The sequence below is a fragment of the Coffea arabica genome, chromosome 2c, assembly GCF_036785885.1.
Source record: "Coffea arabica cultivar ET-39 chromosome 2c, Coffea Arabica ET-39 HiFi, whole genome shotgun sequence".
Classification (NCBI taxonomy): Eukaryota; Viridiplantae; Streptophyta; class Magnoliopsida; order Gentianales; family Rubiaceae; genus Coffea; species Coffea arabica.
This window is the reverse complement of record NC_092312.1, coordinates 65,193,558-65,211,282: the sequence shown is the minus strand read 5'-3', so window position 1 is coordinate 65,211,282 and position 17,725 is coordinate 65,193,558. Positions and strand designations below refer to the sequence as shown.

General features: G+C 35.9%; 1 protein-coding gene across 5 annotated transcripts; it reads left to right on the top strand.

Moving 5' to 3' along the window:
- The first annotated feature begins 929 nt into the window (after positions 1–929).
- Positions 930–17,386, top strand: LOC113727462 (phototropin-2). 5 transcript variants are annotated; one of them, XM_027251652.2, is made up of 23 exons: positions 930–1,983; positions 2,772–2,954; positions 4,107–4,198; positions 4,273–4,516; positions 5,266–5,476; positions 5,718–5,788; positions 6,348–6,454; positions 6,556–6,605; positions 6,695–6,799; positions 8,069–8,128; positions 8,460–8,549; positions 9,354–9,430; positions 10,111–10,204; positions 10,724–10,804; positions 11,877–11,980; positions 13,041–13,090; positions 13,981–14,087; positions 14,519–14,638; positions 15,537–15,588; positions 15,932–16,044; positions 16,365–16,505; positions 16,625–16,737; positions 17,020–17,386. In XM_027251652.2, exons 1-22 carry the CDS (start codon positions 1,355–1,357, stop codon positions 16,733–16,735), a joined length of 2,892 nt encoding a protein of 963 aa, XP_027107453.1. In that variant the 5' UTR covers positions 930–1,354; the 3' UTR covers positions 16,736–16,737; positions 17,020–17,386. The 5 variants fall into 5 exon arrangements, with proteins under 5 accessions (XP_027107453.1, XP_071932242.1, XP_027107454.1 ...); XM_027251653.2 differs by having other exon boundaries at positions 931–1,983; positions 10,111–10,195; XM_072076139.1 differs by having other exon boundaries at positions 931–1,983; positions 5,263–5,476.
- The last annotated feature ends 339 nt before the right edge of the window (positions 17,387–17,725 follow it).

The following is a 17,725-nucleotide window of genomic DNA, read 5'->3' as shown; positions in this document are numbered from 1 at the left end:
GACCAGAACATTTGTTTTGTTTGCACATATCTTGTGCGTGCTTTGCATGCTGAGATTTCAACCAAGTTTCTCATGGTTTTTCACTCTACGCACATATTCATATGGGCTTTTCAAACACATGAATACTGAACAAGTGGGCTCAAAGGACGCACATAACTTGATTATTGTGGGGACCAAAAGGGTAAAAGAGTGAAAGTGATTGATAAGTCTTTACTATTTTTAGCAAGTGACAAATATTTTGGGACAGCCAAAAAAGGAAAGTATGACACTATCAATGGGACGGAGGGAGTATTTTTTAACCATTACTATCTGAACACATCCTGATAAAATAACTGCCTATAAGTATTGTAACTACCAAAATAACTATCATTTGATGGGAAAAGGTTAAAACACTACAGTTTTCTCCAGCAATGAAAGTTTTATGCAGAATTAATTTGTAAGAAAGGCATTTCTGAATTATACACACATCGCATGTGCTTTTGGCAGCAGTATAGATTATAGGACAGATTCTCAAACCTAATCATGTGTAAATGGTGACTTACCTTTTTTTTCCTATGAATTTGCTAGATTTTTTTTTTTTTTTTTTGGAATTTGCTATGAAAGGCTTCAATAATTGCACGACTTCTCAGCCCCGTTATGGACCCTTCAATTATGGGTGCGTGTGTTTCTTTGCGCTGTTGAAAGTTATGGACCCTTCAATGCAAGAAAACAACACAGTCCCTAGCGTGGAAGTTTAAGGAACACAGAGTCACAAGGCTTCTTTTGTCATTTCATCGAGATTTTTTAACTGATAGCGAAGCGCGCGAGAAACGGTTAGAAAAATTAACGATTGTCACCAACTACCGTTGCAACCCTTGTCCCAAAAATAGACGGCCAAGATTTGGTTACATGGCACCATTTGAGGCTCTGTTAATCCTGTGAACGTTATCTTTCCAATATCTAGTGTTTCTGTTTCAAGTTTCCCATGTCCAATTAAGCCTAGCTCGAAGCTCTGAACCAAAAACTCAGTACTAGCTGAAGCACAATCCAATCTGCTCTGCAATAAATTTTTTGCAATCTTTTGTAGCCTATATATCCACTTTTACTTGTATTGTACCCAAAAAATGAGAAAAATGAAATATTACTAATGTGTCGATTAGATTGTCACTTTTTTCTTGACTGTATTTAGTCTATAGTTTAGCTGAGAGAAAAGTGGGTGGCTAGAAATTTTTTTTTTTTTTGGTGGGGTGGTTGATTTTAGTTGTGTTATTGCAAGATAATGTTGATTTGATATGTTTGATGATGAAAGAAAAGTGGGGCTGATTTGATGCTCCTGGTTACTTCTTATAGATGGTGATAGTTTGATTGAAAGTGGATGGAGTCATCATGTGAACGACGACCCATCGATGTTTTTAAGCCATCAGTGAGTCATGATGATGGAAAATCATTTGATAGGAAGCATGAGGGATTGAATGTGAAAGTACTGAGAATGCAAGGGGAGGCATCGGGGAATTCTGGAAGTACGACGGGTGTTAGGCATAAGTGGATGGCTTTTAAGGAAGAAGGGAAAAAATCAGAGATTACTGCTGGAAATGCTGATGAGGTAAGGGAGAAGGAGAATGAAGGACAAGGCAATAGAAGCAATCGGGTGCTCTCAGGAGCTAGCATAGCTGAAAGGACTGCAGAATGGGGACTGGTGGTCAGGACTGATGTGGGAGAAGGTAGCTTTCATGCAATAGGGATGAATGAAAATAATTCTTTCGGAGATGGAGAAAGAAGCAAGGGCTCATCAGATAAATTCTTGGCGGACTCAAGGAGGACGTCAGACGAATCTGAAGCTCCTGTTCCAAGAGTATCTCAGGAGTTAAAGGATGCTTTAGCGACTTTGCAACAGACTTTTGTTGTGTCTGATGCAACTAAGCCGGACTGTCCTATAATGTATGCTAGCAGTGGCTTTTTCAGCATGACTGGGTATTCATCAAAGGAAGTTATTGGGAGGAACTGGTAAGGTTACATTTGATTTCAGATGTATGTAACATAAAGTTCTTAGGCGTTGAAAGTCTCAAAAATAGTAGGAGCATGAGCTTTCATGGATTATGTTGATCATTAGACTGATCATAATTTAGTCCCAGAAATCTGGCAGCTAACAAACATGCCCCCTTATTTGTTACCATTTTCTGCTTAGGGGCGTACAAGTATCACTGGACAGTGTTGCAGGACTAAAATTTCTGCCAAGAACCTGTTACTCTCATCTTATTTTTACTGAAGACTCGTACTAAAGGTGTTTTCAGGCAAAACAAGTTTATTCATTCCATCAACAGTGAAATGTCGGTGAATAATTGTTCAATAGGTCAGGGAACATCATTTGAACTCTTCAAATTTCTTGAATATCTTAGTACATATTGACACACAAACTCAGACTTGTTCAGACCTACAGCATTTAGAAGCCCCCTCTTTCTAAAATACATTTCGTGTTCTTCGTTTCTTGGCTAATGTTTATTTAAGTTAGAAATGATGGACCAGAGATTAATGTATAGCAGGTCAGGCACCACTATTCTCTGTGATATATTAAAATATAGCACTTAAAACCCTTCAACACCTATAATTCTAGAATACACTGGCAGCTGCATGGTTCCTGACAAGTCAAAGTCACTAATGTTGAATGTGCTTTGCACTGTGATCTCTTATAACCGTAAAACGCATATCGAATATTTCATTGTTTTTGGTGTCACATCAAATCTTGGGAGGATATTCAAGGTTATTGATGGATGTTGTTCTTTGTTTTGGTGCAGTCGCTTTCTACAGGGACCAGATACAGACCCTAAAGAGGTAGAAAAGATACGTACTGCTGTAAGAACAGGATCAAGTTATTGTGGAAGGCTCTTGAACTACAAGAAGAATGGAACCCCATTTTGGAATCTGCTAACAATCACCCCAATCAAAGATGACAGTGGGAGGGCTATAAAATTTATAGGGTAAAGATAGTCTTTTCTCTTTTCAATTCAGAGTATCCAATCTGTTTCACATTTGCAATTGAAAGTTTCCTTATTGAAGATTTTTTTTTGGACCTCTGGCTTCCTAGATATGTATTAATTGGTTTCCTTGTTAGTTTAAGTTCTATTGTGCGAGAAGTGACTAATTTTCTGATTCTTCGTAGAACAGTTTATGGTAATTTCTACTCACATTGGTCCTGTTTCTCACTGACTTCAACCATTGTAATTAGCTCCTTATAACATTTCTGAGGCATCCAGAGATTGACAATTTGTTCATTGGTATTCTTCCCATTCAAAGTTTTAAAAGAGTTTTCCAGATTTGGTGCATTAATTTGTGATATTGCAGTGTGAACATAATGGATTTCGGAGCAATGAAGGTCACTAGATGAAAAACCATTCCAAGAGCCATAAGTGACAAATATGTTTCCTACTGAGTTTCCTCTCCTCAAATAAAGCATATGGATGAATATCACAAGCTTAGGTTACTAAAATCTGGGCAATCAAATAGTAGCTTTCGTATTGGATCATCTTTTGAACAAATATGAGCTTTCGGCTCTATACATAGTAGGGATTCAACTTTAACAGATGCAATCATTTCATCATCTGCATATTTTTAAATCTCTCCTTTTTAAATAATAATTAATATTCTTAGTTTTCCTGACGACAGGTTGGAAGTTTATTTTTAAAAATTGACATTGTATTCTAGAGGTCTAATAATTTGGAAAAACTAAGTAGGATATATTTTAATGAACTTCAGGTCCTATTGTCCAGTCTTCTTCTCCATTTAAAAGATATTTCCCCTCAGATTTCCTACTGTGGTAAGCATGTAAGTTTTTGCTTGTATGATATTCAAGAGCCAGATTGCTAAGTCAAGTAAACTAGTACAGACCTTATCCTCTATAGAACGTTCTAAGCTAGAACAGCATTTAGTAATTTCATGCATTTCGTGTCACTATACTTCATTGCATCTCCTTTCAGCTTGGAGGTTGTTGACTTTCACTGTAGAGTCCGTTTGAAATTGGTAAAATCTGAATTTGTTAGTGCATTCAATTGTGGTAACGTTTGAGCAATGCTGAGTAATTTAGGTAATTTCTGCTATGCTTCTGGTCTTATATGTTCAGTACCTTTTGGCAGAATGCAGGTTGAGGTCAGCAAATACACTGAGGGTATAGCTGACAGTGCAGTACGACCAAATGGGCTTCCCCAGTCATTAATCCGATATGATGGTGCATACGATTGCTATTTTTGTTATTCAACAACATCTCTGCATCTTAAAATCCTTTCTGTCTGCATGTAACAGCTCGTCAGAAGGAAAACGCCTTAGGATCCATCACTGAGGTCGTGCAAACCATAAAACATCCACGTTCTCTCATCCGGTCATTGAGTCATGATATTACAGCCAAGGTTGAAAGTGAGAAGTTTAATATTGATTATATGCTTCCCGGACCAGCTGTAACAGAGAATGTAGCAACATCTGGTAGACAAACTCCACACCATGACTTCAGCAAAAAATCAAGAAAGTCAGCGCGCATTTCGTTAATGGGGTATACCATTTCACGTGTTCTATTTGTTGTCTCTCAACCTCTACCCAGTTTTGAACGATTAAAATCCATAAGAAGGATAGTCAAGATAATTCTGGAGACCTTTTTAGGTTAGAGAAGTCCCTTATTATTTTCATCGTTGGCACTAGAACAGTAGTAGCTAGTCTTTTTTGCTTCCCCAGGTTTGAGATAAATTAAAGGCAACAGACCTGTTATTCTTTGTTGAAATCAAGCATTTTAAACAAGGTACCAAAAAGACGTAGCAGTTTGGTTTTGCTATAGAAACCCTATTTCATCTTTGATATTGAACAGTTAATTGTTCCTAGTTATGTTTCAAACGAATAGGTTTCGGACCATTTTGGATAAGGTCCCTATCCAATTTTCCATGTAGTTTTTGGAAAGAAATATTTTAGAATATCATCAAAATGGTAGTAAGATTTATCTCTGTCATCAGCGATATAACATTGTAACTGAAGCCATGTTGTATATGAGATCAGCAGAGCTACTGAATTCAATGATACAATGTTTAATTTCTGATATCATAAGGCCAGAAGAAATGTACTAAATTGGTATGCCTTAATAGAGTTACGTCCTGCACAAAATAAAAGAATCTGCATATGGGTGGCAGTGTCTTGTTTGTCTTTTTTTTTTTTTGGGATAAACAAGTTTAGGCAGTAGCAAAAAGCTCCTTAATTTTAGTAAACTTCATAATTAAGGATACAGTCTAAACAAATGTGCTTGATTTTCAGTAGGTTTAAGTTGAGGTCAGCGAGCTATGCAGGAAGGGAGGAACCAATCATTGAGCCTGAAATCTTGATGACAAGAGACATAGAAAGAACGGACAGTTGGGAACGAGCTGAAAGAGATAGGGATATTCGTCAAGGAATAGACCTAGCAACTACTTTGGAACGAATTGAGAAGAATTTTGTCATTACAGATCCCAGACTTCCTGATAATCCAATTGTAAGATCAATCATGTTTTTTGAGATAAATAGGATCACTGTAGTTGAGTGCACTTCAATTGTTTTAGTACCTGAGATTGTAAGTGTTTGTGACATTACAAGGTTTCAGTTTCTATCTTCAGCTGCACTACTGCCTTTTTATCGCCTTTCTTTCTGTCAGGGAAGCAAAGTACCTGTTTCAGTTTGCAGTTTAGACTGGTATTTGTGTGAAATTTCAACTAAAACTGTGGTGTCCTTTGCAGATTTTTGCATCTGATAGCTTTCTAGAATTGACTGAGTACACGCGTGAAGAAATTTTAGGACGAAATTGCAGGTATGAATTTTTACCTTAAATAATCTTTTTATTGCAATTAAAAGACTATATAATATTGGTTTTGCTGGTGAATGTTTCTCTGTCTTTTGCACTTTATAGTAACTATAAATTGAGCTTGAAGAAGATATGTCAAAACTAAAATAAATTATTCATGGTTGCCTCACTGCTTTGCTGCTTTCAACTCAGGCCCTCTTTCCCTATCCCGTTACATTCAGAGTTTAAAGTTTTCTTGATTTACCGTGAGCTTATGTATCATGGTCTTTAAGAATATCAAAGTACCTTGTTTTCCGATGCTGATACATCATGATTGATTCTGCCAATATGGCTATTGAATTCAACTTTATTGGTAGATTTACGGAATCATTATCCTCCTCATTGTACAGGTCTTTTAAATGGTCACAAGCAAATGGTTTTCACCATTCTGATATTGGTGTCATATAACTTCACCTCAGAAATTTATGCTGTTTTCCATCTGTCCTTACTGTGTCAATGTCTTTTTCGGTAAAGCATTTTCCTCGTAGTAGCAGCATTATCTGATTAAGTTTTTATACTTCTGCAGATTCCTTCAGGGGCCAGAGACAGATCAAGCAACTGTTTCAAGGATAAGAGATGCCATCAGAGAACAAAAGGAAATTACTGTGCAGTTGATTAACTATACTAAGAGTGGTAAACTTAACATCTTTTGTGCTAGTGGACAGAATTGGATCTAATTCTTGAATATACTCTATGATCTCACCTAATTGTTTATTCATACAAATACACTGCAGGAAAGAAATTCTGGAATTTATTTCATCTGCAACCTATGCGTGATCAAAAGGTGAGCAATGTGGCCTGTACCAAGTGGTTTGTTACATGCAGTACCTGCATCTCTGGTTTCCTATCTTAAGCATTTTTTAACAATTTTAGGGAGAACTTCAATACTTCATTGGTGTCCAACTAGATGGAAGTGATCATGTGGAACCCCTAAGAAACCGACTCTCAGAAACAACTGAACAGAAAAGTTCTAAATTGGTAATTTTCTGTTTTATGAAGTTCTCCGGGATGTTCTTTTCATGCTTCAAATTTCTTTAGGAGTGCTATTCCAAGTTCTCACTATCCCTCGTGCCTGGATTCTCTTCATGTTGCTATACATCCTTAAAAACACATCTGGTAGATGACTTTAACAAACAAGTCAGAGGTAGAGATCATTCCTGATATGTATTTGTTATTGTAAAAGGTTTCTAAAGAACAGTACTATGTAATAGCTGTGGTTCAGATTTTCATTTAAGTAGAAAAAGAATAAATAAAATGAGGAAACATGAACAGAAAACACCAAGAGGCATGTACTATTTAACAAGATAATTCTACTGTTCTTTTTTTTTTTTTTTGGCAAAGCCCCAAATTGGGGTCGGGATGCCATCCCTTAATTTATTTATATCGAAAAAGAGTACAGTGAAATAGTGGGGGGCCAAACCTGACCTCTGTTAAAGTAAAAGAGACAGCTAAGGATCAACAATAATACGCACATATGGAAAAATCTGGAGTTCTAAATACATAACAGATCAATCAAACGAAATCATCCACATGAGAGTGCCCCACATTTGTGGGATTGTGAGCGAGCATAGGAATTTGGTTTGACACCTTAACGTGTTTGCATTGTTTTACCTTTTTTTTGAAAGCTGTTTCCTCGTTTTCTTTGAAATCACTTGGGTAAATTGCTCGTGAATTGGGTTCTGGTCTTGATCTTGGTCTTTTTTCGTGTTGTCAATCATCTTTTTCTTCTTCATTTTTGTCATCATTGCATGTTGTACTTGAAAGAAGAAAAGGCTTAGTTCTACTGTTCTTCTGAGGATAATTCTACCGTTCTTAAACAATCACAAATACCTGGATTAGTGAATGTGTGTATGTGGACTTGATTGAAATGGCAAGCTTCTTCTTGACTTGAAATATTTGATGTTTTCAATACTTCCTAGTTTGCCTAATGTTATGCCCTGTTGTTCAAATTTTTTTACTTTAGTAGCAATTAAGTCATGGCATGTCAGACAATGTTGAAAGAAAAAAGAACGGAACATATTTGCAAAATAACAATTTATATGGAAAATGCATATGAAATTGACCCTCAGAGAAGTGATAATATTGGTACAAAGGAAAACAATCTTGTATTAATGCTATGGCTCTAGATTTATTATGTGCGGTTAAGGCAGGCAATGGATCTATTCTTTTTTAATAGGATTACCATTTTTTAGCAACTTCTTAAGTGATCAGATTTTATATGAATCTGAAGATCCTTACTTGCTCCAGGTCAAAGCTACAGCAGAAAATGTTGATGAAGCTGTAAGAGAACTTCCTGATGCCAACTTGGTAAGGTATTCCTTTGTCTTTAGATCGGATTTTGGTTGATAAACCACAAAATTGAGTAAAAGAATGAAGGCATACCCTTACATATTTCTTATATGTTTAGACCACTTATTATACTGATGAAATGTATCACTTGGTTATCAAGGATGTTAAGAATTGATGATCAAAATGCACTGCAAAGAAAAGCATTAGAGTAGATTTCATTAATTATATTTCAGATAAAACTTTTGGGAATTTAAGAATTTTCTTTTGCAAACAGTTGCCAGAAGTATCTATTCTATCTAGGCTATTAATTGTGTTATCACTTACAAATCCTCATGCTGCCTCCTTTCAGAGACCAGAAGACTTATGGGCAGTGCACTCTCAACCTGTCTATCCAAGGCCTCACAAAAAGTATAATGCTTATTGGGAAGCAATACAGAAGGTAAGGATTTTGAGAATTTATTCCAAGAAACAAGCATTGCTTCAATGAATTGAAAATGGTTAAGCAAGAGAAGTTCCAGGAACACTTTCATAAGTTTCTAGTGCCGGGTGCAACAGCATTTAGATTCTCAGTTTCTAGGCCTTTACTAAGCTTTCTTGAATCTGGAAGCAAGCATAATATCAGACCTAATCTAGGGCTCGGTGCAACAGTACTTCTTTTTCTTTTTTTTTTTTTCCGTAAATGTTTTATCAACTAGAGCTATGGAGTCATTGTCATCATAAATATTCATACATGTCAGGTTATTCTATTATTAGAGTTATACATATGTGAAAATTTACTGTTTCGAGAGCAAGAAACCCAAGACTTGTTGCAGTCAAAATTTGGAACTAAAATTTCTTCAGGAGATTCTTCTGTTTACTTGCTCTTCGTACTGAAATAATAACCTGTTACATCTGAATAAAAGTGACACGATCTTATGTCAGTAATAGTAATAGTACTACTCTTTCATAAGCTTTAGTGAATTGGTTCTTCCAACTTACTCTTTGTTGTCTAGAGTTCCTTTGGTTTTTTTCTTCTTTTTATTATCCGGCATCCTCAAGCATCTTATAAAAATCCTTTCCTCCATAAGGTGTGGGAAATGTGTTACTTCTTGCAAAGAGTAGAGTCCAAAGGGCCAGTAAAACAACTCCTATTTGTTTGTCACACATGATTTGGAGGCTAGATCACCATTCCAGGTCACGTATTAGTGATTCTAGAGTTGTTTGCTTTTTGAGAATAACCGTTTTTGTCCCTTTCGTCTTGTAGATCACGGCAACTGGTGAAAGAATTGGACTTCATCATTTTAAACCAATACGACCCTTGGGATGTGGAGACACTGGCAGGTTTGCATTAAAAATGCCTTCCTATAAGCAAGACTAGTCAATGGTCCACTGAATTCCAATTTGTCATTGCCACACTGGTTTTATCTACTAATATTGAGTTTTTGATGTTATAGTTAGTACTAGATGCCCTTTCGAAGATTTCAATTCAACAAAAGATCATTCATTTGATCACAATGACTACTATTACTATTGTTTGTAGCTGCTATGCTTTTTCTTGCTTGTGCCTTGGATGATTAATATCTTGCTCAAAATCAGTAAGCATCAAGGAACTATTTTATTTTTGTTGCTGTTGTGATCAGCACATGATTATATTTCATTCAAAGTGTATGACAGATGGAAGTCAGTGAATGAACTTAAGGGCGAGTGGACTAATCTCTATGATAGAATGATCTATATCTTCGCATAGAATAATCCATTGATAATCCTGGAATTTGAAAGCCTTTCGATGTCCAGGTTGTCATGTGACTTGGAGAGTTATTCTTTCTAATTTTCTGGACTTTTGGATGTAATTGCTTTGTTTCCGGTGCTTTCTTTTCAAGCGATCTTTACAAACTTTTCTGCTCAACTGGCAAGCATCATACAGTTGTCCATTCCATATTCCAAATATGAACAGCTTGAAATGATATCACACACTTTCCTAATCATATCATCTGAACTGATATTAATGATGAATGATGCAGTGTTCATTTGGTGGAACTGAAAGGATCAGGTCAATTATATGCAATGAAGGCAATGGATAAATCTATAATGATGAACCGTAACAAGGTTAGAATGGCAAGTCACAAGCTCATACACAAACGTTACTGATTTCTTTCAATACATAGCTTGGCTTTTTCCATAATGCATAATTTAATATTTGACCTGGTTTCAGTGACTAGAAATATAACAGAGAAATATATACTGGTTTACTATCTTATTCTGGACATCAGGGAACGTGTCACTCAGACTCCAGCAAGTTTAATAGAAAGTTATTTTCACAAAATTCATGCAAAGAGTGTCCGTCCCCATCTTTTCTTGCCATAGACGTGATTAAAGATCACAGTTTGTAATTGCTGATTCTTCCATTTCAGATGCAGACATGCAGAACCACCATTTTGCATCACTAAACAAATGTAATCACTAAGTTGTCCATAAAATTGCATTGTTTGTCTTCAGTTCAGAGGACATGATAGCTTACTATCCAAAATTTTGAACTTTGAAATCCATGGAAACAGTTTCTTCCCTGCTATGGAATCAGCACCGGTACAGGGTTCCCAACTTTTGAGCCCTAAGCAGACTGATGAATATGTGCAGGTTCACAGAGCATGCATTGAAAGGGAAATCATTTCACTGCTAGATCATCCATTCCTTCTAACGCTGTACGCATCTTTTCAGGTTTGATTTTACTACTCTTCATTGCTCAAGTTTATAGATAGTTGTATAGCTAAAAGCAGGAATTACATAAACAAATAAGTTCGTTCATGAATTCTAAGCATAATTCAATCTACTTTGCCATCCCATAATTCTGTTTGGCACTTGAATTGTCGCAAGTCTAGTCTCTTAGTCCTAATTGTCTAATTGTTTTAGCAAATAATTATTCATGTTTTATTTAGCCTCCAATTTTTAAGGGTTGTGGATGATTTCCATATCCACACTTTTCAGTCTTTAGCATTAGATCTGAAATACTTCTGCATGCACTTCTTTGTCTTTCAACTGCTTCATTTTCCTAGCGTCAATCAGAAACTTTCTTCCACATTTTAAGATTTTATTCTGGATACACTCTGAATACCTTAATAGACAAGAACAGCTACCCTAAGAAAGTGTTTAGCATTTTTAAGCTCATTCAACATGCCTCCCGAGCTGAAATTTTGTGATGGCATAACAACCAATAAAACATTTGCATCATATATTCCCTGCCTGGTTTATTCCTAGTTACATCAGAATATTCCAGTCCTACATGAACGTTTGCATACAGCTACAAAGTGTACATTACATATAGTCTCCACTTCTCCTTTATAAAGAATACTATGTATTTTCCATGGCTTTTTGGATGTTAGTTCATTTTTCTTATTGTAACTGCTAAATTTATGCATAAAGCTAGTTTGACATAAATCCCATTGAGTCCAACAAAATTACTAACACATCGAAACTCATAAAGTGATTTCTAAATTTTTGGGAGAAATAGTGATCCATCCCTGATTACAATTAATTTCCTTTTGGCACTTTGATGAACTGATAGAATTGCATTTGTGCTTCAAGTTATTCCTAAAATTGTTGTCTGTATTTGTCCTTCTGTTTCAGTTTGAGCTAATTTTGTATGTTTGGTCTTTTGGTTTGATGTAGGCTTCTAAACTCCATACAAGTTATTCTTTCTGTGTTTTTTTTTTTTTAAGAGATTGGTATGCTATATTGTTTGAACATAACTTAGTACAAGGTGAGAAGGACTAACATTTCTTTGTTCCCCCAGACACGCACACATGTCTGTTTAATAACTGACTTTTGTCCTGGAGGAGAGTTATTTGCGTTGCTTGACAAGCAGCCTATGAAGACATTCAGAGAGGATTCAGCAAGGTATGTTCTTTCTATACATCCATTTATGATGGCAAAATCACATCAACAACTACTGCTATTGATACTAGTTGAGTTTCATCTCTGCTGATTTTGGGTTTGAAGAAAGTATTCACTCCCATACGGCCTGTTATGGTATGGAGAATAAGGATCAGAAGATTGGTTAGCATTGAAATCTTCCTGTTCCAAATTCATCAACTTGTGTACAACGAACAAACACAAAACAATGGATATGATTACAAGATTCTGGCAATATCAGACTTTTGAGCACAAAAAATAGGCTAGTTTCAGAGACACCGTACTAAAATGAATGAATGGCCTTTTTAGTTTCTAAACCTGTTAGGAAAATGTGCTCCTTAACTTCAAATAAAGATTATTTAATTTATTAGGCTACATCGGATATTAATAACCACGTACGGGTTCATCTGCATTGATTAACAACACGCATAACATAGCAGTATCGAACGCCAAAAGGTTATCAACAGGAGCTCTTGGATTGGAGCTCTTCCATTTCTATGTTGTACCTAAGCTTTGCAAGAAATGCTGGGTGCCTGGTGCCAGATTAACTTGTTTTTAGACTTCCACCAACTAGCCAAAGTCATAAAAGTGAAATTTAAGAACAGTAAGATATTAAGCTCCTTGATTCCAAATAATCCCCAGATATCCCAAAGCGGCAGCAAATAAGACAATTATACAAAGGAATATCAGGCAAACATACAAGATTAATTTAGTTTTAAATAGGTGAATGGGGATAAGGTGTCTTTCCCTTGGTTGTATCTCTACTTGAAGTGATTAAAGAAAGTACCTTCCCGCTTTGTCACAAGAAATTTGAGATGAAAAATCGGCTATGTTCGTTTAACATGTAGTGTATTTGGACATGTTTTACAAGTTTCATTCAACCGGGAAAAAGTTCTGTGACTATATTTGATACCACGTACTTGGCTATAAGTTATTGACTTAAAACTTTCTTTTCTTTACCACTTGAGTATTTACTTTCAATCCATTGAGGAATTTATTTCTGTAAATTAATGGCCTTTTCCTCGTCAATGTTACTGCTCCGCAGGTTCTACGCAGCAGAGGTTGTAATAGGTTTGGAATATCTCCACTGTTTAGGTAATTGTTCAAAGTTTATTAGACGCTGTTTACTTTCTTGAACAATTAACTAATTAAGTGAGTTTCCTAGTTTTCGTCTAAAAATCTTCATAGCTATTTAATTTCAACTTGGTGATGAAGAATACCTGGAATGCTTAAATGAATTGTCAGGTAGAGTTTGAGGTCTGATACATCGAGTGCTTTTACCATCAACTTAACATTCAACAAATGTTGAACAAAACTGAATCTTATTATGCAATAGTTGCACTTAAAAGATGGAATCTGGGATATCATGTGGAATTACTATTGATCTAGATGACCCCAAGACAAAAGAGATACCGTCTTGCATTCCTGAGATTTTCACAACCTTAGAGTGATACACAACAATTTTAGTTTGTTTTGGACAAATTGCTCAAACAAGTCCTTGTCCACATCTTGGGGCTGCATTCAGCTTGGCACTTCCTACTGTTCATCAAATTAATTACCTTCGCTCAAGTACCTTCGCTTATTACCTGACTTCCTTGCCTCTAACCTGCTCTCAAAGAGTGAGCTAACAAAGTCCCTGAATGGACTTTTCATCTTCTCAAAGAGGTAGCCTGAGATTGGGAGCACAGTGTAGCCTAGGCCTCTTGCATACTTTAACTCCTCGCTATAGTACACTCCAACAAATTCACCGGTTGGAAAGATGAGAGTGTTATTCTTGTCTCGATAAGGTAGAACATAGAAGTAGATTGGTGAACACTGAACAATTTGAAGGGCATGCCCTTTAAAAGTTTTTACGACTATCCACAATGTCTTTATGGTTCTATCAAGATTCTGTGTTACATAAAAGAAATCAGTAAGAACCTGTATTAGAATAGCGCTTGTTCTAATGAAATGATTGCTTGTTTTCTTTTTTTCTTGTATTACAGGGATCATTTATCGAGACCTAAAACCAGAAAATATACTACTCGAAAAGGATGGGCATGTTGTATTAACAGACTTTGATCTATCCTTTAAGACAACCTGTAAACCCCAAGTATGCATTTCTTCCTAATGTTATGTGTATTCCTATGAGCAGATAATCGTTTCATTCTCAAATAGTTAATCCCACTGTGACATTAACCATGGATTTAGGAGAATACACCTACCATTATTCATAAATTTGTTTTTATGAACCAAATAACCTCATGAAACTCCATTTTCAGCATTTCTGGAAAACATCTTGCAGAAAATACTATGATTTCTCTCTCTCTCTCTCTGTCTCTCTCATTCATTTAGAGCTCAATACATATGGAATGATGATTCATACATTTTCAGAGTTCAATTTTATATATTAATGTCTAATTATTGCATAAAAAACCTCAGCACTTTATATATTTTGGGTGCTAAGGTATCTTTATCACGATGTTAAAATGTCTTGGAGCTGATCATCACTGACCTTTGCTGCCACAAATAAACTTATTTCAGATTATAAAGCATTCGCCACCCAAGAGAAGAAGATCTAGGAGTGAACAACCACCACTATTTGTTGCAGAACCAGTTTCACAATCAAACTCTTTTGTTGGAACGGAAGAGTACATTGCACCGGTATGTTGCATCATTCGAGTATATTAAATTGTCCTTCCTGGAGCCTCTTATATGCTGGAGGTTCTGTTTCATATATTTACCGTAGTAGTCTTGCAAATTGCTTCTTCTCCTATTGTGGAGACTATTGTTCATGAAAAAATAATTTCAATGCGTTTTATCTTCTTGTAGGAAAAAATATGCATCACCATACCATGTTATATTCTGTTTCCTAATCTTCCAGTTGTATATTTTTAAAGGATAGAAACATTTGAAATGCTGAATATGTCTTCTAGTTATCAGTCATCACTCCATCTAGTTATTAGTCAGTTACTCAATCTTCCATGCAATTATCTTACTAAATTTTCAGTAGCCAAGAAAACAAAGTATCATGTTGGGATTCTCTCAACACTTCTAGGAAGTCTTTGTAATAAGTTGTAATTGAAGCTTTTGGAGGTTTCTTCAATTTACAAAAAGGAAAAGCATTGATATATTGAGGGTTTTTTTTTTTTTTTTGGCAACAAATGGAACCATTAGGACAAAGGAGAAGGTGATCAATTGAGTTTTATTCCTATTTTCTGGAGGCAATGTTTTTTCAAGATAACTGTTTATCCTGTTGGAAATTATAATTAAACGAATTACTTTGCTCAGTTCGACCTATTGTTTGACATGTTATCAGGGAGATATTGTTAATTGCACTGAGTCTTACTAAAGGCACAATGCTCAAGACATGAAGTTTTAAGGAACTTCATAAAAGTAAAATATAATTGTATCATTTTTGTTTGCTTTGTTTCATTGCCTCCCTTTTCATAAAAATAAAAAAAAATAACCACAATCACCTTATGACGTTATACAAGCGATGCAGCAATAATTCATTCTTGTTGACCTATTAAGCATATACTTACAGATGTATTGCTTTCAGGAAATCATTACTGGCGAAGGCCACAGTAGTGCTATTGATTGGTGGGCTGTTGGTAAGTATAACACAAATGTGTGATATCACTGTTCCTTCACCAGTTCTCTGTGTACCAGTTCCTGCATCATACCTCATCTTTCTTAGAAGTGGGAGGTGGGGAATGAGTTTATGATGTACAGTACCTACATTTCTAACAATCTGTTTGGTTTGAGAAATCTCATTCCCATTTCTAACAATCTGATGGGAGCTTGGTTGCCATGTGCTTTGCAATGTCTTGTTTGTCTTCTATGGCATGGTTGAGTAACTTTAGGCTGATTAATCTGCTTTATGGTTAACATCATCTAGAATTTAGGATGTTTTGTTTGTGCAGAACTTCTGATTGTTCTTAACCTGGCATTCAGGTATCTTGCTCTATGAGATGCTTTATGGCCGTACTCCTTTCAGGGGAAAGAATAGGCAGAAGACATTTGCCAACATCCTCTACAAAGACCTCACATTCCCCAGTAGTATTCCGGTATAATCATATCTTGCGTATGACAAATAGTCTCCCTCCAATCAAATTTCTCAGGGTCTATATTAGCAACCAGCTTGCTGTATTTAACTTAACTATCTGAGACGTCTACCTATGTTATCCTAAATTTAAGGAGAAAGAGAAGAATATGCGATTAACCATGTGTTTTGGTTTATACAATGTCAAGAAATTAGTCTGTCACGTTTAGGACTTCTAATCAGCAATGACTTTTATCAACCAGATGAAACTCTAGTCTCTCTCTTCAATTCGAACATAATAGATTGAACATCTATTGTAAATGAACTGAATTTGATGGACTGCAGGTAAGCCTTGCAGGGCGGCAGTTGATCAATGCCTTGTTACATAGGGATCCTGCCAGCCGTTTAGGTTCAAATGGAGGTGCAAATCAGATAAAAGAACATCCTTTCTTCCGTGAAATAAATTGGCCCCTCATTCGGCACATGGTACTAGTTCTTCCTTCTTTAGCACATTATCTGGAATTGTATCAGAGGACTAAAAAAAACATACATTATGCAGCCATGCATTTAAGCATCTTGAAATATGTATACCTGCTTTCTTGCAGAGCCCACCACCTCTAGATGCACCTCTCAAGTTAATTGGGAAGCATTCTAATGCCAAAGATGTACAGTGGGATGATGAGGGAGTGCTCGCTGATTCAATGGAAGTCTTCTGAAGGTATGGAAAAGTGATAAGAGTTAAATTTGTTGCAGTTCCTGTCTATCTACTAGCTCTGATATATGCAGTCTCAACAAAAACTTCTCTCATCTAATCAACTTTATGCCGCAAACATGATTTCAGCAAAAACTGTTTTTCATGCTTACTGTGCTGTTGTCTATAGTAAATCCTATTTGCATTTGATCCATATTTACGTCTTTTTATCCTAAATATTGTTCAGTTTAGTCTCAAGTTCATTAAACCACAGGCAATTGAAATCCATATTGTCTTCTGATCTAACAGATTGAACTTCTCAAAAATATGTTTTCCACAAAGACGGGACTTTCAGCACGATGCATGGATTTTTATATTGTATAGAAAACAAACACCAAATCCTGGTTTTTGTGTGCCCACTTTTCACAAATTGGATAACAGATGATCCTCATGGGAATATGGATTGAGGCTGCTACCTCCATTCTCCTTCACAGCCTGATGTAATCTAATCTAATAGTGAGCAGCTTACTGCAGATGGTACTAGGTGGTGTACTGTATCTACTTTTTTTAGTGTAGAAAATAAGTTATTGGCTTAGAAAAGGCTCTAATATTAAAGGAAGAAATTTGAATTAATCATCAGTTTGCAAGTTATCAATGCCAAAAGTTTTCGGATCAACATCCATTTGCATGATTACTTGCAACCAAAAAGTTTTCTGATTAACATTGTTGCAGTTATTAAGCATAAACTCCAGAAGATCCATCCACTGCAGCATCTATCCACTTGAGACAAGAATGTTAAAGTCTTCACTTTTACTTTCCCTGAAATGAAAACCTCGTGGTTGTTTTTTATGCATGCCATGTGAAGACTTGGCCAAACCCTGCAATCATAAGTTAAACTGAGAGGACAAAAATCGATATCAAAAGCTGCACAGATGAACCAATAAACAGCTCCTGGAACATGCTATTATGGGAACTTCTAAGGACTCTGGGTAAAACTCCCCAAGAAATCCAACTC

Excerpts from the sequence above, each read along its gene's own strand:
- LOC113727462 (XM_072076139.1), top strand. The coding sequence starts at position 1,355 with ATGGAGTCATCATGTGAACGACGACCCATCGATGTTTTTAAGCCATCA. Across the intron at positions 1,984-2,771 it reads GAAGTTATTGGGAGGAACTG|TCGCTTTCTACAGGGACCAG; the intron begins GTAAGGTTACAT and ends GTTTTGGTGCAG. Across the intron at positions 14,088-14,518 it reads AGACAACCTGTAAACCCCAA|ATTATAAAGCATTCGCCACC; the intron begins GTATGCATTTCT and ends AACTTATTTCAG.